The sequence below is a fragment of the Lontra canadensis genome, unplaced genomic scaffold, assembly GCF_010015895.1.
Source record: "Lontra canadensis isolate GAN:19392208 unplaced genomic scaffold, GSC_riverotter_1.0 scaffold16, whole genome shotgun sequence".
Lineage (NCBI taxonomy): Eukaryota > Metazoa > Chordata > Mammalia > Carnivora > Mustelidae > Lontra > Lontra canadensis.
This window is the reverse complement of record NW_022631010.1, coordinates 5,339,624-5,360,629: the sequence shown is the minus strand read 5'-3', so window position 1 is coordinate 5,360,629 and position 21,006 is coordinate 5,339,624. Positions and strand designations below refer to the sequence as shown.

The following is a 21,006-nucleotide window of genomic DNA, read 5'->3' as shown; positions in this document are numbered from 1 at the left end:
TAAATTTTCGTATTAGATGACAGGGTGTGGACCTATTCTTATTGATTTTGAGGGGGGCTCTCTGTGCCTCCTGGATTTTGATGCTTGTTCCCTTTGCCATATTAGGGAAATTTCCTACAATAATCCTCTCCAATATACCTTCTGCTCCCCTTTCTCTTCTTCTGGGATCCCAATTATTCTAATGTTGTTTCGTCTTATGGTATCACTTATCTCTCAAATACCCCCTTGTGGTCCAGTAGTTGTTTGTCTCTCTTTTGCTCAACTTCTTTATTCTCCATCATTTTGTCTTCTATATCACTAATTCTCTCTTCTGCCTCATTTATCCTAGAAGTAAGAGCCTCCATTTTTTATTGTACCTCATTAATAGTTTTTTTTTATTTCAACTTGGTTAGATTTTAGTTCTTTAATTTCTCCAGAAAGGGCTTTTATTTCTCCAGACAGGTTTTCTCTAATATTTTCCATGCCTTTTTCTAGCAAGGCTAGCCCCTTGAGAATTGTCATTCTGAACTCTAGATCTGACATATTACTGATGTCCATATTGATTAGGTCCCTAGCCCTTGGTACTGTCTCTTGTTCTTTTTACTTTTGTGGTGAGTTTTTCAGCCTTATCATTTTTTCTAGATAAGAATATATGAAGGAGTGAATAAAATACTAAAAGTGTGGCAAAGACCCCAGGAAAATGTGCTTTAACCAAATCAGAAGAGAACTCAAATTGTGGGTGGAAGAAAGAGGGTAAAAAGAAGTTCAGAAAAAAAAAAAAAAGAAAAGAAAATATATAAAAAAGAAAATATATATATTAGACTGGTGAATAGAACAGAGTCACCCACTTAATTTTGGGAGTATTTTGGTTTCTTAGAAGAAACTACCTCCCCAAATTTTAAAGAATGACAAAATATATATATATATATGTGTGTGTGTGTGTGTGTGTGTGTACATATATGTATATACACACACACACAATAAGGGTAAACACAATGAAGGGGTGGAATATGAATATAAAGATGAAATTAAAAAAAATTTCTAAAAGAGGAATTCATAAGATAAGTTGGTTGAGAGAATAAAAAAAAGAAAGTGGAGGGAATTTTCTCAGGCTGGAGACTAGAACAAAGCCCTGTGCTAGATTTAAGGTATATTTTGATCTATTAGAAGAAGTTTTATCCCAGATTTTTTTAGAATGAAAAACCCTATGTGTATACAAAAAATAAAGTCAGATACAATGAAGGATAAAATATGACTATAATAATGAACTTTCAAAAAATATATTTTTATGAAAGGTATTGTTAAGATAAACTAGTTAAAAAATTTAAAAGAGGAAACAGTAAATGTTTAAAAAATTTTGCATAAGAAAAAAAAGTTAAAAAAATTAATTAACTTTGCAAGACTAAAGAATCATGGGGAGAAAGACATGAAGTCCATGCTTTACTTTCTCCTCCTCTGGAATTCCACTGTTCTCCTTGGTAAGTGAACTTGGTTGTGGTTGGATTTCTTGCTGATCTTCTGGGGGAGGGGCTTCTTGTAGTGATTCTCAAGTGTTTTTGCCCGAGGCGGAATTGCACCACATTTAATAGGAGCTGGGCTAGGTAATCCGCTAGGGTTCGCTTTCGTGAGCTTTTGTTCCCTGAACGCTTTCTGTTGAGCTCTGGAGGACGGGAATGAAAATGGTGGCATTCCAATCTCTGGCCTGAAGGAGCCAGGAGCTCGGGGCCCAACTCCTCAGTGCACCCTCAGAGAAAAGCGTACAATCACTCCCATCTCCCTGGCCTCCAGCCACACTCCAAGCTCACCCAGCCTGTGACCAAGTGTCTCAGTCTCTGGCAAACAGCCCTGCCTGGATTCTCCAAACCCATCAGATCCCTGCACTCTTCCAGGGGGCTCTTGCTGGACCTTGTGAGGTCTCTTCTCACAGAGCAGTGGCCTAACTGTGCCACGGATTACAGTTTAAGGTAACCACGAGTTGAGAGCTCACTCCTCAGCTCTGTCTCTGTAGCCGGCTTTACCACAGGCATTAGTGCCTGTGATCTCTGTGAAACTCAGACACCCCCGATTCTTCTGTGACCCCTCAGGAACTGAGACCATGCTGTCCCCACATGGGCTTGACCCCGGCTGAGCCTCTGGAGCAATGTCCCTCGGTGGAGCAGACTTTTAAAAGTTCTGATTTTGTGCTCCACTGCTTGCCGGGAGCCAGCCCCTCACCCCGCGGTCTATCTTCCCTCTTTGGATTTACTTCTCCACAGGTCCTAACTTTCAGAAAGTGGTTGATTTTCTGTTTCTAGAATTGCTGCTTTTCTTCCCTTTGATCTCCTGTTGGAATTGTAGGTGTTCGGAATGGTTTGATAAACAATCTAGCTGATCTCCTGCTACCTGGTGTCATCTCAGCCTGCTACTTCTCTGCCCTGGCCAAGTGATTTTTGACAAAGGTTCCAAAACAATTCAATGTGGAAAGGACCATCTTTTCAACAAATGGCCGTGAAATAATTAGATACTAGTATGTTAAAAAAAGAAGACTCTTAACTATTTCTTTACACACAAAATTTAATATTGTCTTTTCTTACTGTTATGGTAGTCACCATACAGTACATCATTAGTTTTTGATGTAGTGTTCCATGATTCATTCTTTGCATATAACACACAGTGCTCCATGCAATCCGTGCCCTCCTTAATACCCATCATTGGCTCACTCATCCCCCTACCCTCCTCCCTTCTATAACCCTCAGTTTGCTTCCCAGAGTCCATAGTCCTCTCCAACTCTGATTCTCCACCCCCTTCATTTTTCCCTTCCTTCACTTAATGTCCTCCATGCTATTCCTTATATTCCACAAATAAGTGAAACCATATTGACCTACTCTGACTTATTTCACTCAGCATAATCTCCTTCCTAAAATAATATTACATAATATTAATATTACTGAACAACACACAAAAATACTAAGAACAAATTAATATGATCAGATGGATCATACCTGTATATAAAATCTGAAATGATAAAGCTTTTAGAAGAAACTGCGGGGTGGGGCACAAAACTAAATCTTTTTTTTTTTTAAGATTTTTTATTTATTTATTTGACAGAGAGAGATCGCAAGTAGACAGAGAGGCAGGCGGGGGGGGGCAGGCTTCCTGCTGAGCAGAGAGCCCGATGTGGGACTCGATCCCAAGACCCTGAGATCATGACCTGAGCCGAAGGCAGTGGCTTAAACCACTGAGCCACCCAGGCGCCCCACAAAACTAAATCTTTTTGGTCTTGGGTTAGCAAACACTTTATAGATAAGACAGGGGAAACACAATCGATAAAGGAAAACATTGATCCATTGACTTCATTAAGCTTTAAAACTTTTATTCTTCAAAAGATATTGTTAATAAAAAGGAAGGTTACCAACTGGGAGACAAAAATTGTCATGTGAAATCTAATGAAGGACTTGGATTGGGGACAACTGCCTGTTTGTACCAATTGTATTTATAATTGGTGGCTTCCTTCAGGCTAAGGTGTCAGAGAGGAGTGATTGCAGCCCGGATCAGAAGGGCGGCAGCCATAAGGCATTTACTGTCTGGCCCTCTAAGAAGGAGTTGGCAATGCCTGAGAGAATATTTAAGGAACTCTAACAACAAAGCAGAAAGAAGACGGACAATCACATTTATTATGTGCATAAAAAAGATTTCATCAGAGCTCCACTGGAGAACATATATTTGCATCAATTAGAGTTTCCTGATTTGTCAACTTTCATTAAAAACCCTCTTGCAATTATGATTTGATTGCTTTCAGTTTGTATATCCATGTGTGCAAATTGACATCTTTCTGATACTGTTTTGCCAATCACGGATATGAGGTCTTTAAGGTTTTCTCTGATGATGTTCAGCTCACCAGTTTACAGGGTTTTTTAGTCCCATTATGTGCTTATGCATCCTTACATAGAGCTATCTAGAATACTTTCTGGTGTACGGAATCTTTAAAAATTATTATTACGGGTTTGCGACTTCTTTATAAGAATGTAATTGAGTTTTGAACATTGATCTTCTATCCATCAAGCTTATCACACTCAGACTAATGTACAGACATTCTCTTCTCTGTAACTCTTACAACATCAATCATCTCACCTAGGTTAGTTTTTATCTTCATTAAAGTTACACATGCACACGCTTCAACAGGCAAATAGTTCTATACTTTCTACATATGAAAACTGGAGTCTCCTGATCTCCCACTATTTTCCACCTCCCAGAGGCAACCATTTTCCACTCCTTTAATTGATAATTTTTAACTGATTGTTCTAGATTCTATACCCAGATCTCATAGAGCATGCATATATTGTCTCTTCTTGACTTCTCACCCGTAGGCATTATTCACTGACTTCCCACTCTGGATGATGGGGATGCAATGCTCTGTTACTATGGAAACCACACCAGATGTGTGCATTTCTACCCTACCCCCTTCCTATTTTAAATTTAGATAATGTCATAGTTAGTGTCCACATTATAATGGCAATGACATTTTGTTTTATACTCAATCCTTTTTTTCCTTCAAGATTTTATGTAAATTAGAGTTAGTTTGCATATAGTGTAGTGGTAGTTTCAGGGGTAGAACTTAGTGATTCATCAGTAACATATGACACCCAGTGCTTATTACATCAAGTGTCTCAGCCGTGTAACATTCCCAGCTTTTGTGTGTGTTGATCTGCTCATGTGTATTTTGGGTAACCACCACCATATTCAGAGTACAGAACAATTCCATGGCTCCAGAGCTCACCCTTGTGGTGTCCTCTCTGAGTGACAGCCAGCCCCACCACCCAAACCTCTGGCCCATGCCAATCTGTTTTCTATAACTTTGAGACTGTTGTGGAAGCAGATTCTCACAGTATGGACATTTTGAGAGTGATTTTTTTCACTCCACATAATGCCTTTGGAATCTCACAAGTTGTGCACATGTAAATAAGTTATTCCTTTTTATTGCTGTATAGTATATCCTGATAGGAATGCACCACAGTTTGTTCAAGCATTCATTTATAACTGGGCATTTTGCATGTTTCCAATTTTTTCCCATTTTAGAAAAGCTGCTCTAAACATTCACGCAGAGACTGTGTAAAGCTATGGTCTTCATTTTGCTCAGATAAATGCCTGGGAGAGTGATCTCTGGGACATAAAACCCACTTCCTCTCCAGAAAGAGGAAGAAATGAGGCTTTTTGTTAGAGTCAAGCACATACAACTTCTTTATTTTAAAGATTTTATTTCATTTTTAAGTAATCTCTACACCAAACTTGGGACCCAAACTCACAACCCCAAGAACAAGAATTAATTGCTTCACCAACTGAGCCAACCATATACCCTCAGCAAATACAACTTCTGAATTCCACACTGCACTGTGCATTTGGGCTAAGTTTACTATTCCATCAATAAAGGGTTGGAATAGAGAATCATATCTGGAGCCCACCTCATTTGACCCTAAATTTTCTTAGGTCCTGATGAACCCATTTCTTTCTCCAGCTCAGTAACTCTTAGTGGAAGCTGGTGCAGAATGAGGCCACAAGCCAGCCACCCCCAGGTGTCCAGAGCTCAGAAGATGGGACACAGCCCCCAACTGCAGATCCTTCTTAGCCTGGGGCTCCCAAGTGGAGAATCACCATGAAGACCTCAAGATGGGGGGAGGGGCCCAGTGCAGAAAGCAGAGGCCCCTGGCAGGCAGGAAGCATCATTTCTTCTGGGCCTGTCCACTCTCTCTGAAACATAAAAAGAATTTCTTCCAAATTTTTTCTTATGATTGAATTCCAGTTTCAAAGTCCTGTGGTCTGAGAAATTGCAGGGAATAATTTCAGTCTCTTGGTATTGGTTGAGACCTAAGTTGTGACCCAGAATCTGGTCTATCCTGGAGAAAGTTCCATGTGCACTTGAGAAGAAAGGGTATTCTGTTGTTTTAGGGTGGAATGTTCTGTATATATCTATGAAGTCCATCTAGTTCAGTGTGTCATTCAAAACTCTCGTTTCTTTGGTGATTTTTCTGCTTAATGGATCTGTCTATTGCTGAGAGTGGAGTGTTGAGGTCAATTAACGTCTGTAAATTAATGTTTTATTGTCAATATGTCTCTTTATTTTGGTTAACAGTTGCCTTTTATAGTTCATCATTCCCATGTTGGGACCGTAGATATTTGCAATTGTTAGATCCCCTTGTTGGATAGACTCTTTAAGAATGATATAGTGTCCTTCTGTATCTCTAACTACGGTCTTTAGCTTAAATCTAATGAATGAAACCTCCATGTGAGACAGGAATCTGTCAAAATCCTAGAGGAAACATAGGCAGTAACCTCTTTAACATCAGCCACAGCAACTTCTTTCAAGACATGTCTCCAAAGGCAAGGGAAATGAGTGAAAATAAACTTCTAGGACTTCACCAAGATAAAAAGTCTCTGCACAGCAAAGGAAACAGTCAACAACATTAAAAAAAAGAGAGAGACACAACCCAAGGAATGGGAGAAGATATTTGTAAATGACACTACAGATAAAGGGCTGGTATCCAAGATCTATAAAGAACTTCTCAAACTCAATCCTCAATGAAGAAATCATCACATCAAAAAATGGGCAGAAGACATGAACAGAAACTCTCCAAATTAGACATACAAATGGCTAACAAACATATGAAAAAATGTTCATCATCATTAGCCGTCAGGGAGATTCAAATCTAAACCATATTGAGATAATACCTTACACCAGTTAGAATGGAAAAAACTGACAAGACAAGAAACAACAAATGCTGGATTGGTTGTGGAAAAAGGGGAACCCTCTTGCATTGTTGGTGGTAATGCAAGTTGGTACAGTCACTGTGGAAGACAGTGTGGAAGTTCCTCAAAAAGTAGAAAATAGAACTACCCTATAGTCCAGTAGATGCTCTACTGGGCATTTAGTGCAAAGATACAGATGTAGTGAAAAGAAGGGCCACATGCACCCCAATGTTCATAGCAACAATATCCGCAATAGCCAAACTGTGGAAAGAGCCGAGATTCCCTTCAACAGATGAATGGATAAAGAAGATGTGGTTTGTATGTACAATGGAATATTACTCAACCATCAGAAAGGATGAATACCCAACTTTTGTATCAACATGGACGGAACTGGAGGATATTATGCTGAGTGAAATAAGTCTGAGAAAATCAACTATCATATGGTTTTCCTTATTTGTGGAACATAAATAATAGCATGAAAGACATTAGGAGAAAGAAGGGGAAAATAAAGGTGGGGAGGTATCAGAGCAAGAGACCAACAATGAGAGACTACAGAGGCCAGGAAACAAACGGAGGGTTTTAGAGGGGAGGGAAGTAGGGGGATGGGTGAGCCCAGTGATAGGTATTAAGGAGGGCACAGATTGCATGGGACACTGGGTGTTATACACAAAGGATGAATCATGAAACACAACATCAAAAACTAATGATGTAGTGTATGGTGACTAACATAACATGATAATAATTAAAACACACACACACACACACAACCCAAAACAGAAGAAGAGGTCCCTAACACCATGTGAGGCCTCTCTGCCTGACATCTGTTTCACAATCCAGAAGTAGATCGCTGCCTCATAGCTGTGTCACTGCATTATAGGTACTTCCTTCCTCTTCCATCACCAGAGGGGCGGGCTGTTCCTCCCCACAGAACAGAGGCCCCATCACCCAGCACACACATTTGCAGAGAACAGGACCCTCAGGCCTCCACCATGTGGGCCCCTACCTCCGGACCCTGCCCTCCTCCTCACCTGCTGCTGGCTGTGCTGTGGGGACTCACAGGTGAGCATTGCCTTGAGGGAGACTCCCCTTTCCCTGCCTCTGCAACCTCTCCCTGCCCGTGGGCATTTAAGGCCTCCACATAAACACAGATGTGCTACCCACACCCTCCACAGTAAGCCAAGGACTGGGTCTCATCTGAGCTTGAAATCAGGGATCTGAGCATTTCCTCTGGGGATCCATCACTTGTAGCTGGTTACCACTGGCAACCAAAGAATCAATGCTTCAATGGGTAACAATGACAGCTTTGTGTATGTTCATTGATCTAATCCTCACAACATCCCTGCCTGAAATCTATGACTATACTCCTGATCGCAGATGGGGAAACCGAGGCAGAGAGAGTAACCAGCCCAGAGTCACCTACTTAAGTCCCTGGAGCAGCTGGGGTTCATGTCCAACCCAGTGAGCTCCACAGTTCATCTTGTTAACCATGTTATGCTGCCTGGTTCCTCAGTGGAGGCCAAGTGCAGAAACATCAGAAACACAGAGAGGCAAACAGTAGAAGAGCCATCACGCAGCACACGCAAAGGTCTTCAGAGTTCCACTGTGCTGCAAGTACTCACAAACTCTTTTTAATGATGTACTGCATGTTTCCAAGGTGCCAAAATTGTTACTGAAGTTTAACATATACTATAATTTCATTTAATCCTCAAAACAATCAATATACTAGCATGCTGGGCCACACTGTACATACACAGGGAATACATTTACCTCTTTGTGTGTGTGCACATGCGTGCGTGCATAGGAATGGGCATAGGGAAAGGTACACATATGTCTGAAGGTACACATATGTCTGTGTGCACACACATGGGATTTTTGAAAACACTTTGCTTTTTCTCCTCATAGTGCAGCCAGTCTACGTGAAATGCACATTAGAACGATGTTTGGATCCCTGTCTCTGAGCTACTCACCCTCTTCTTTAATTCTCTAAACCTACCTCTCACCCCTCACCAAGCTCTTAAATTAAAAACAAACTTCTCTCTTGGTAAAATGAGTAGAACCTTGTGCATTACTACCTTGGAAATGCCTCCATGCTGGATTAAAGTGGGTGAGGAAAGAAGGGTCACAAATTCAGAGACTCCTGCCTATGTGAACTGCATCTGTAATTATATCCACTTTCATATCCCAATCCCAATTATCTGGTGTCCACTGATGCCTCCGTGCCTCCAGAAATCTCCTGAGTGATAACCTTCTAAATTACTGAGCACTCACCATGTGCCACACACACACCTGGAAATGCCTATGTCCATTACATCATGCAATCTTTGTATCCAAAGTAGACATTCCTCTCACCTCTATCTTGGAGATAAGAAAAGAAGGCCCAGGAAGGGCCAAGGTCACTGAGTATAAGTGGGAACGTAGGATTGGAACCTAGACAGTCCGATTCTAGATCTCACAGTTCTAATCATTGCTCTTTTCAAACCCTATGACCCCACATCCCTCCCATGATATTTCTGCAGATCCTCCAATCAGTGTGGGGAAGGGGGTGGTGTGGTAAAGAACGTTTGTGGTTTGCTTCTCTCAAGTGCTTCTGTATTCTGGGTATATGCAGTGTTTGTTTCCTCCAAGTCATCTATGTGGGAAACTCAGCTTCTGATATACTGTCCTGAGAAATTCTCCACTGAAAATAGAGTTCACGGCATCAGCAAGGAGTCACATTGGGCACTCACACATTATACAAATATTAACTATATACCTACAAGGTGACAAGAACAGTTATATTAAGGTAGGGCATATTGATGAATAAAAGAGACAAAGTAGTTGCCCTTGTAGAAGTTGTATCATAGTGGAGGAAAGGACAGGAAACTATAGACGCAATAAATCAGTAAATAACAAAGGATACAGAAAGTGAAGAGCATTAAGGAAAAAACAGGACAGTACAGCTGGATATGACAATGGGAGAATGCTAGGGTGGGATGTACCTAAACAGCCTGGAGCAAAGATTGTAAGAAGGAGAGGGAGTGAGCCATGTGATTTTCTGGGGGAGGAGCCTTCCCAAACAGCATGGGAACAGCATGAGAGCAGAATCCTTTTACTCTGTTCAAGGATTCGGGATTTTATTCTGAATGAAATGGTAGCTATTGCAAGGTTTTGAAGACAGAAGTGACACAATCTGACATGAGTTTCATTCTAGCATTTGGTTGAGAATGGAGTACCACAGGGCATAGAGAGAAGTAGCTAGAGCCCTCAAGAGCTCAGTGCTTCCATGTGAACAAGGTAAACTGGTTTGCAGCAAGACAGCAGCCAGGAGAGAAAGGGGAAGAGGTCAGCCTGTGGGTGCCTGCAGTACGGGAGTTTTTAGCCATTAGCATAGGAATGGAGGTGGAAAAAAAAGGCACCCAAGGGTCAGGACCACAAGCATCCAGGAAAATAAAGGTACCTCCGCTGAGATGTGCAAGGATATGTGGGAAACTGAGTTCAGTTTAGGACATGTTAGCTGTGAGAGGTTTACTCCTAGCTAAGAAAAAGGTCGAATGGTGTTTGAACCTACAAAGCATAGCTCAGAGGCAAGGCCTGGGCCAAAAATAGTAATAAGAGGATTATAGATACACAAATGGTAGGTATTTCACTTTTCATTGGCTCCTCATGACTACCTGATCCTCTTCCCTCTCCCCTCCCATACTCCCTACAAGTCTCCCTCCATGGTGCATTCCTGTTTCTTCCCATTTTCGTCCTAGCAGTTCAGCATCCTGACCCCAGTCTTCTCCAGAATTGAAACCAAAGTACGTATTGTTCTTGGCACACCCAGGACCTGCCTGTAATATCTGCCCTCCTTAGGAGGCATGTTTGGTTGCAAATACCTCTAAGTGCATGGGTTTTACTAGCTCACACTCTGCAAGGGTGAACCACAAATTTCCTCCCTGAGGAGTAGCAAAGAAATGGAAAGAACCCTGGGTGTACGTGTGATGCACCAGCAGCCTGCTTCTCTGATTCCTGTCCCTGCTTGGTTTTGAAGACACTTCACGTAAGAAGGAAAGAGTTTCTGTTTCTCAAGAAACTAGCTTGTCACGAAGGCAGGAAATCCAGCTGCGAAGTCAAACCTACTCTGTGCCACATCACTGAGCCTCTTTGTGTCTTTGTTTCCTTTGTTTCCTGGGTTGTGATGGGGTGTCCCGTTACAGGCTCCAGGGTAGGGCCACTCCCAGTGCGCACTCCATCAGGGAGCTGTTGTGCGTAAACTCGTGAGGAGACGCACAGGATCACAGTAGGATGAGTAGATGACTGCTCTGTTTTCCCTCTAGGTGTAGCTGGTGAGGCGAGGCTGCAGGTGATCCAGCCTGACAAGTCAGTGTCTGTCGCAGCTGGACAGACAGCCACTCTGCGCTGTACCGTGACCTCCCTGAGCCCCATAGGGCCGGTTCAGTGGTTCAGGGGGACAGGGCCAGGACGGGAGTTAATCTTCAGTTTCAAAAGGGGCCACTTCCCCCGAGTAACAAATGCTTCAGACACCACAAGGAGAAACAACACGGACTTTTCCATCCGCATCAGTAACATCACCCCAGCAGACACCGGAACCTACTACTGTGTGAGGTTCCAGAAAGGGACCCCTGATGATGAGGAGTTTAAGTCTGGACCAGGCACCCAGGTCACTGTGAGTGGTGAGTACAGCATGGGCCTCCTTTGTCCCCTGGTTGTGACAACAAGTCAATAAGAATGCCCTCCGTTGTCTGGCCAACAGCTAAGAATCAGGCATTGTGGTGGGTGTCCCCGACTTTAGCAATCCCAGCAACACCGAGCACCCCATTCCTGGCTCTGCCCACTAAGGATGACTGGGAGGCACATCTTGGAGGGTGTTCAGCTCTGTGAGAGAGAGTTCACATTCTAGACTCAGTTGTCGGGACCCCACATCTTCCATCTGGTGTTGTCCAGTCAACATGTCTGGACACCCGGAGGGACCCCTCCACATAACCACTTGCAGTGAGAAAGTCAGATGGAAAAGGAGGGTGGTTGTCACTGTCAGGCTGGAGAAGGTGGGACATTTGCTCTGTTGTGGATGAAACAGCTGGAGGCCACAGGAAGTCCCCCTCGGATGCAATGACCAGTAAGGAGCAGTCCCGTTGTAACAGGACCAAAGGAGCTTGGCTCCTTGGTGAGGGAGAGACAGAGAACACCAGGGGAAGTTCCCTCACAAATCTGTCTTTATTTTACAGGGAAGGGATCACAGGGAATAATTTCCAAAGCCATGATGCGGAACAGGGGCAAGTAGGCTCTCTATATTAGGGCTGGAGAAGAATATTCAGAGGGGGATTTTTACACAATAATGAGACTGAGGTAACTGTCAGCCACTTTCTGATTCATCTGCTCTTTTCCATCTGAGTTTCCAGTGAGAAATTCCAAGCAAAACTGCTTACATTCCCTTACTCGCCCCTCTCTGCAACCCTGGATGGAGAAATCTCTCCTGTCTCATGTCACAGAGGAGGAGCCACGCTTTGCCACAGCCCCACTTGTGGTCAGCTGGCCAGCTGGTTGTGGCTTTCTTGGGGGTCCCCTGTTCCCTGCACAGACTGCTGCACACGCTCTCTGACCTCAGTGAGGTTTGCAGGAAGGCAGCTAGGAGCAGTTGATGCCAACACTCAGACCCATCAGAAACGTCCTTCCCCTGCCCAGATTGGTGGGAAGTCACCTGGCATGGAAGAAAAAGGGGCTTGGAACTGCACCTGGGCCCTGCCTACGACTCAGTGTTGAGCTGTGTTACTTCATGGCTTCCTCTGTGTGAGGAGGAGAAGACACACCCTCTGCACACTATCAGAAGGGTGTCCGGTTCTCCACAGGGCCTCACATGTATCCTGAGCGCTAAGGACCAGTCATGCTCACTGTTCACAAATGTTCCTCTTGTAGCCAAACCCTCTCCCCCCGTGGTTTCGGGTCCCACAGCCAGGGCCTCACCGGAGCAGACAGTGAACTTCACCTGCAAGTCCCACGGCTTCTCCCCCAGAAACATCACCCTGAGATGGTTCAGAAACGGGAATGAGCTGGCAGCCTCCCAGACCAGCGTGGACCCAGAGGGAAACAGAACGTCGTATAGCATCTCCAGCACAACCAGGCTGGTGCTGGTCCCGGGGGACGTTCGCTCCCAGGTCATCTGCGAGGTGACCCACGTGACCTTACAAGGGGGCCCTCCCCTTCGTGGGACTGCCAAATTGTCTGAGGTCCTCCGAGGTAGATGCCCCTCCCCACCAGCCCCAGCTCGGGTCTGGCCCCCAAGTCCCTGAGCATGTCTCTCCCCCACTTCCTGACCCAAGCCGTCCATTTCCTGGATCTGACCCCTGGCAGACCCTCCAGGTCACCTGCACCAAGATGTGCCATCATCTCCTACTGTTCCCATGGCCGCTGGGTGGTGAACACCTACCATGTGCCAATTACTGCGTTTGGTAGTTTCCCTTACTTTACCGTAGCAATTCCAATTATTGAGCACCTGTTGTACTCCATGCCACAGTGTGCTTGGTGAGGTCATTTGTTTTTCTACAGTTATTTTTTTTTTAATTTTTTAAATTTATTTTCAGCCTAACAGTATTCATTGTTTTTGCACCACACCCAGAGCTCCATGCAATCCGTGCCCTCGCCAATACCCACCACCTGGCTCCCCCAACCTCCCACCCCCCGCCCCTTCAAAAACCCTCAGATTGTTTTTCAGAGTCCATAGTCTCCCATGGTTCACCTCCCCTTCCAATTTCCCTCAACTCCCTTCTCCTCTCTAACTCCCCTTGTCCTCCATGCTATTTGTTATGCTCCACAAATAAGGGAAACCATATGATAATTGACTCTCTCTGCTTGACTTATTTCACTTAGCATAATCTCTTCCAGTGCTACAGTTATTCTATTCCAACTGTATGCGTGGGGGTGAGAATCTCGATTTCAGTCAGTCTTAGCCTATGAGGAGCCATCAATCCTTGAGCACCTACTGTGTACTGGGCACTGTGCTTAGGGATTTCATTCATATGCAAAGACTACCCTCAGTGTTTGAGCACCAGCTGCATGCCTAGCCCTGTTCTGGGTGACTCCCTTGCTGTGTGGGGGGGAGATAGGTTCTTGAGCCCCTTCCCCGCATTCTGTCTGTTCCATAAGGTGAGAGCTTCTGACCTGTGCTGTTTCAGTTCCACCCACCTTGGAGGTTTCCCAGCAGCCCGTGTCAGGGGACCAGGTGAAGATCACTTGCCAAGTGAAGAAGTTCTACCCCCAGCACCTGCAGCTGACCTGGTTGGAGAATGGCAACGTGTCCCGAACAGAAAAGGCCTCAAGGGCCTCGAACCTCCTAGAGAACAAGGATGGGACCTTTAACTGGACGAGCTGGGTCCTGGTGAACTCATCCGCCCACAGGGAAGACGTGGTGTTCACCTGCCTGGTGCAGCATGATGGGCAGCCCGCAGTCACCAGAAACCATACCCTCGTGGCCTCTGCCCACCAGAAGGACCAGAAAACCCATAAAACCCAGGGTGAGGCCTCAATGATCCTGTTTCTTTTGTCCTGCTCCCTGTTCCTTCACCTGACAATGATTAAGTCACCATGCCTGGCCAGACACCCCGTCCCCCTGTTATTTCCCACCCGGCATAATCTCTATCCATTCTACGCTTTTCCATCATCACTGCAGAAAATGTCTGCACTTCGCACTCTGAAATTCCAGAAGGGTCCCTGAGGACCTGGAGTTTTGAGTCTTGACCAGGCTCCCAGGTGACCGTGTGTGGTCACACCTGGGGTCTCTTCTCTTCCTTTATTTGTGACAGCAGACCAGCAATAGTCATGGTTGCTCACAGTACATTTACATTATGCCAATGCCAACTAATTTCTTGTCTCCTTTACTGCTTAACCAACCCTGTGACCTAGAATTTTACAGAAGGGACTCAGGAAACAATGAGGACAGACGATGAATATTTTCTGCCCTTAGTACAGCTGATGAGCTAAGCTAGTCGAGGGAAACCTGAGTCCCTGAAGATGGACCAGTAACCTGTGCAAAAAAAAGGGGGGGGGTTTAATTATAGCAGGGGAGCATTGTCCCAAAGAACTACAGAGTCCCCTATCTACAACCAAAGCATTCCTTATTTCTCTCTCATATAACATCAGGGGGAGGTCAAACCAGTTTTCCAGGAGTCTTTGTTCCAGAAGATCTTTCATAGGTCCATGTCCGTCTAACATGCCCAATGACAGTGTCCTCTTGCCTGGGTCAACACTAGGCCACCGAGTGTTCCTGTCACTTCTGCCCAGGAGACTAGAGATAGGAAGGGGAAAATGAACGATTTCCCTTAAAACTAGAGGTATGCAGAAGTTGCATAATTGTGTCCACTAATGAATTAGTCATGGATCCAATCCAGCTCCAAATGGAGTCCACACTTGTGTGGTCATGTGATTAATGACATGGTTCTTTCTATAAAAGCAATTCTATTACACTCTTAGTAAAATTAACAATAATTCCAGTATCATCTAAAATGGAGTATACGTTCCAATTTTCCAAAGCTTCTTCTGTTAACTTTATTTTGTGGACCTAACTTGGTTTTAATTCACCTGTAAATGCTTAAAAGAATTCTCCTGTGAAATACCTGGGTCTCATGACTTTTTTCCAATTTTATTTATTTATTTCACAGAGAGAGAGAGAGAGACCACAAGTAGGCAGAGAGGCAAGCAGAAGAGAGAGAGAGAGAGGTGGAAGAAGGCTCTCTGCTGAGCATGGAGCCTAATGTAGTATTCCATCTCAGGACCCTGGGATCATGACCTGAGCCTAAGGCAGAGGCTTAACCCACTGAGCCACCCAGGCACCAGATTCTTTTATTTCTCTGAATAGAATCTGAATAGCTAGGGCTACTCAAATTCTTCATTTCATATTGAATGCTTGTGGTAGGCTGTGCTTTTGAGAAATGTGGTCTTTTGTCAAATTTCTGTGTTGTCAAATTTCTGCACATAGAGCTTCTCATAGTATTACCTACTAATCCTTGTGATGTCTACAGGGTATCCCGTTTCATCCCTGATATTGGAAATGTGTAAATTCTCATTTTTTTTTCATTGTCACAATGGCTAGAAATTTTTCAAATTTATCAGTCTTCTCAAAGAACCCACATTCATTTCAGTGATATCCTCTATTTTTTGTTGTTAATTTCTTTGCCTTTTCTCCTCTTTCTTTATTTCCTTTTTTTGCTTTGGGCTAATTTTGCTCCCCCTCATTTTTTTTTTGAAATAGGAAAAACATTATCAAGTCTAGACTTTTCTTTGTTCAAGGAGGCCACAGCTGAGCCTCCTCTCGTCTTGTGGAATTGGGAGTGTGGACCCAGGATACCTGGTGTAGGTTCCCCCTCCAGAATGGAAGCAACTAGCCCAGTTGCTTTCCTCTTCCACCTTTCAGAACCTTCCATGCGTGGACCTCATGTGAGTTCCAGGGGGCAGGCTTCTACTGAGCCAGGAGAGGTGGGAGAGATGAGTCCATACCATCTCCTGCCCTTTCCTGTGCTTGGTGAATGTGGGAGGGGAATGGCATAAGGGGATGTGCACTTGGACGTGGAGATTTTTCTCTTTTGTCTCCAGAGATTCTGCAGTTTGGGCATTGCTCTTCAAGGACTACCGAGAGCCAGTTTTCCATAGAATTTACTGTCCTTTTGTTGTTTTTCATTTGGTTTGAGAGGCTGTATTTGGAGATGAATAGTTAAGCCTCTGTCATGTACTCAGCAGCCCATTACAAAGTGCCCACAGGGCTTTGAAATGCTTGGCCCCAGTGTCCTTATCCCAGACCTCGGTATCCATCTCCCATATTTCCCCATCAGGGCCGCACTCTAGCACAGTAGGTGCAGTGTAGCTGAGAATTCAGTCCTCTCTTTAGCACTGATACTCTTATGTTTATGTTGTACCCAACGGTGTCCTCAGCTTTTCCTGCCCTCCAGCTCTAGGAGGTAAGAGTCTGCAGTGTTACTCAGAAGTCCCCGGACATTCACACATAACCTTTCACATGTGATCAGTCTTCGCTTTGCACTGTCTTTCTCCAAAGGGTTGATGCCCTGCAACAGCCACCCAACCCATAGCTCTTGTAATTATCTCATCATTTCCAGAATGCCAGGATACTCCCTGCCTCTGCTCACACCAGCCCAGGTCACCGCGGTGAGGTTTCAGCAGTGACAAGGACAGGGCAAGCCGACACCTACCCTGTTCTACCTCCCACAGGGATGGGGGCCTCATGACCAGCTGGCAGAAATAGACCCCAATCCAAATGGGCCCATTAGAGTTGGCTTTCCAGACCCCAACCAGACAAACTCCACACATCAGGTGACCCAGGAGGGAGACTCTCAGATGATATGAGAAGAGAGAAAGCTCACTGTGGTTTGCTGCCCGATCCATCTGCGTGAGAGAGCAAAGGAGGCAGGACAGGCAAAGGGAGATGTTGACACAATTCAGCACGGCAAGACTCAGCCTCAGACAGAGAGCAAGCAAGCTGAATGCTCTTTGTGAGTTGTTTTAAATGGAGAGGAATGGTTTAGCCTCTGTACCCCCACTTCCTCAATCCTTCTAGTACTGGCTCCCCTATAGAAACAGGTACAAACATGGCCAATAAAGCTCTTTCAACTCAGAAAAAGCCCAGGGGCACCAAAGCAGAGACCTGATATCCTCTAACATGGCAGGGGAAAATATGCTCAGGACCTACTCCTTCTTTTAAGATTGCTCTACATATTTCAAAAAATATTTGGATTTTTTAAACTCAAATATAAAATAAAAAATGGGTCATTGTAGAAAGTCAAAAAATTGGAAGCTGTCCTTCAGATCAACAGTCTATGTCCAAGAGACAGATGTTGGCTGAAAGTGGCAACGGGGTTCAGGTGGCCTGATGTGTCTGAAACTCTCCTGAGCATTAGACCCCATTTCCTTGATTCCCCAGGATATTGTCCAGCCAGCAGGTCTCCTGAGGTCAGGTCATCCTGAGGCTCCCTCCTCACCTCTGTACATGGGAGTCGTCAAACCATGTGCGTGGAGCAAAGCAGGACAGCCTTGCCCCTCAATGACCGTGATATCTGTTCTCACTCCTTGAGGCCAGGCAGACATTTGTCCCTATGGCCCAGAGAGTTTGGCTTTGTCCTGGTCCAAAGACAAGGTCTCAGAGTCATCCTTCAGGCCAGCAGTGAGGGGTTTCCCTGGGTCTGAGCCACCTCATCTGTCCACCCTCTGTAAACTAGGAGCCTGTTGGCTCATCAGAAAGAGGCTGTTTGACCTGCGCCACTGGGTGTGAGGACCAATTCAGTAAACCAAACTTACCCGTTCCTGATTGGTCCTTCTCCCCACCTCTTCCCTCAAGAAGGACACCTGGCAGTAAGAAAGGGGTGAGTGAGGTGAGGAACGTCTTACCCCGAATTCTGCCTTGAGTAGGGGAAGAATTCATGAGCTTCAGAGCATTGATAAGCCTGAGTCACTTCAGATAAAGTAAGTGGAGGACCCAGGGAATGGACTCCAGGGTGCCCCCCTCTGATGGTGCCTCCTAACCCTTCTTTTGCAGAGTCAAGGTCATCTACTCCATTCCTGATGGCTGTCACCCTGGGCCCAAAGCTGGTGCTGCTCATCACTGTCTCTGCCATCTATGTCCACAGGAAGCGAGTGCCCAATTGTAAGTTGTGGGTCAGGGAAGGCAGGCACAGTTAGTCCCAGAAAGAGCCAGGTCAGGAAGAGGGGCAGCCCACAGGTCACACAGGGTCAGCGCCCACCTGCAGTAAAGAGCATGTGACACACCTCCGTTGATATCCTCTGGAGTCTCAGGGGTCCCAGCTCTCTGAGGTGTTGGGGGCGGGGGCATTTACCCTATAAAAGGTGGGCAGGGTCAAAGGCTATCGAAGAGTGTGGACAGAGTCCTAGGGATTCTGAGAAGGAAGTGGGCAGAGAGGCTGAATGAGAGGCAGCTGCATGGGAGGATCCCTTGGAGAACATCACTAGATAACGGAGAACTGGAGCTTCTTTGGTCACAAGATGTCTGCATTTAGAGGAATGCTGACAGGTGCCAGAGGGCTGCTCTCAGGATTTTTTCCAATTTGATCTTCTGTGGGACATACTGGAGGCGATGGAGTGAGGGGATCAAGCCCTACAGGAGGAGGTTAAAGTGGCAGAGTCCTCTATCAGGAGCTGCCTGTCCTTTCACAACAGGTGTCCTAGGAGGAAAATAGCACCAATAGCAATAAGAGACACGTGGGGAACATTTCTTGAATGTTGAGCCGATAATCAACTGTGAACATGGGTCCCATAGCTCCTCCCTTTCTCTCCTACTACATGTCACCCTCAGTCTCTGCTGCCTCCTTCCTTCCTTGAGGGGCCCAGCCAAAGAAAAGGAACAACTAGAAGCTTCCCAACTCTGCCCCAAATACCTTCTTCTTCCAGAGACCCACTTGCCCACAGTCCCTTCTGCTCCTTCTAACAATCCTTGATGCCCTCAGAGCTGGGTCTTCATACCGGGTCCTCAGAGAGGCCATAGGAAATTTCTCTGGAGACTGATGCATGCGTATGTGCCTGAATGTGAGAAACAATTCCCACCTACACATACCAGGTGTCTATCATTCATCTTCTGGGGACTATGGCCATGAACTGCATGCTCACGTCTATGTTCTTGGGAGTTATTTCTGCCAACCCCCAGACATTCTAGGCTTAGTGAGGTTCTTCACTGGGTCTTAAATACAATGAATCTCATCCTGGTTTGAAGAAGAGAAATGATTCTCCTTCCCCTTTGCCTACATGTCCTACTCCTCAGTCCCAAGGACAAAATGGCCTCCTCCCTGTGATAGGAACATTAGCTCCTCTGTCACCTTCTTTCTTCCCAGCCCTACTGCTCATGTACATGAGATGGCAGTCCAGAATCCTGGAGCCATCCTTGGTTTTCTTACTTTATATGCCATATTCAATTCTGCCTTCAGAATGCTGTGTGCAGTGGCAATATGGTAAATGTGAAGTAATCTTCTCAGGGAAAGGAAAAGAATCCTGATTTGTAGTACTTGTGGACTTCGTGGTGTCAACACTCCCAATGTGACCAACGCAAACTAACAGTGGTTCACAACTTGCTTATAAAATTCCTGAAAAGTTCTCAGGTGTGACTGCAAGCCTCCTCCCAAAACCAGTGAGTTCCACCCAGAATCTGTACACTGCTTACCCCAAGGCTGCTCCCTGGTCCTGGCAACCAGCATTCCTTCCTGGACCATTTTTCGTCTCTTACAGCTCTCCAGTTTCAGCTACAGTGATTCCATGGCAATGGAAGTCAAACTGTGTCTTTCCTCTGTTTCTTCCCCCTAAAGATCTGCATGACACTCTCTCCCTCTTTGAAGCTCTGTTTAAACATCACCTTATTAAAAAGTCCCTTCCATAAACCACCCTGTATAAAATATCAATTCCTTTCTCTCACTCCGTGTTCCCACAGCTCATAACCTAATTAAACTACAGAGGGAACACCTGACAAATACAGTCCAGCCACATCATCACGAGTTCACCAATAGTCATAAACCACGGCCACTGTGTGCTCCCTGATATAATGCGATGAAAACAACACTTTTCCTCTGTGACTTTCCTCCCCCAAACCACTGCCCCAGTCTGTGTATAAGAAAAGCATCCGACAAATTGCAATGAGGGACATTCCACCATATACCTGAGCAGCATGCCAAACTGTTAGGCTGTTGCTATCAAGGAAAGTCCAAGAAGCTCTCACAGCTGAGAGGAGCCTAGAGAGACATGACAAGAAAATGTAATGTGGTATCCTGCATGGAATTCTGGGACAGAAAGGGACATGGAGTGAAAACTAAGGAAATCTCTTCTGAACAAAATAGTTGTATCTCTCCAATGCTCTTGGAATTTGGAGGTGGGGACTTTGCAGATAATGAGGTCATGAGGGTGGAGTCCTCATGAATGGGATCATTGCCTTCATGAAAAGGGGGCAGACAGCCAGCTCACTCCATCCACCAGGGGAAAATACAAGTCGTTGGAAGTCTGCAACTTCAAAGAAGATCTCATCACAACCCAACTATCATGGCACCCTGATCTCAGACTTCCAGTCTCCAGGACTATGAGAAATAAGTTCCTGTTGTTTCAAGGCATCCAGTTTATGCTGTTTTGTTATAACGGCCCAAGCTAAGACAAAATCAAACTCTGGATTTTGGTTAATAACAATGCCCCAATATTGGTTCACTAATTATAACAGATGTAACAAATTGCTGTCAAATGCTATAAATAGGGGAAACTGTGTGCACCTATATACTGGAAATCTGTGTGATTGTCTCAGCTTTTCTCTAAATGTAAAACTGTTCTAAAAAAGTAACTCTA

General features: G+C 45.0%; 1 protein-coding gene and 1 pseudogene across 1 annotated transcript; both read left to right on the top strand.

Annotated features, from left to right (window-relative positions):
• LOC116868567 overlaps positions 1-21,006 on the top strand; it is a 99,693-nt pseudogene that overhangs the window by 27,613 nt on the left and 51,074 nt on the right.
• On the top strand, positions 7,674-20,500 carry LOC116868571 (signal-regulatory protein beta-1-like). The gene is made up of 6 exons (XM_032859023.1): positions 7,674-7,758; positions 10,998-11,354; positions 12,595-12,915; positions 13,851-14,189; positions 18,215-18,322; positions 20,111-20,500. The coding sequence occupies exons 1-6, from the start codon at positions 7,689-7,691 to the stop codon at positions 20,215-20,217; spliced, it is 1,302 nt and encodes a 433-aa protein (XP_032714914.1). The 5' UTR covers positions 7,674-7,688; the 3' UTR covers positions 20,218-20,500.

Excerpts from the sequence above, each read along its gene's own strand:
- LOC116868571 (XM_032859023.1), top strand. The coding sequence starts at position 7,689 with ATGTGGGCCCCTACCTCCGGACCCTGCCCTCCTCCTCACCTGCTGCTG. Across the intron at positions 7,759-10,997 it reads TGTGCTGTGGGGACTCACAG|GTGTAGCTGGTGAGGCGAGG; the intron begins GTGAGCATTGCC and ends TTTTCCCTCTAG. Across the intron at positions 14,190-18,214 it reads GAAAACCCATAAAACCCAGG|AGTCAAGGTCATCTACTCCA; the intron begins GTGAGGCCTCAA and ends CTTCTTTTGCAG.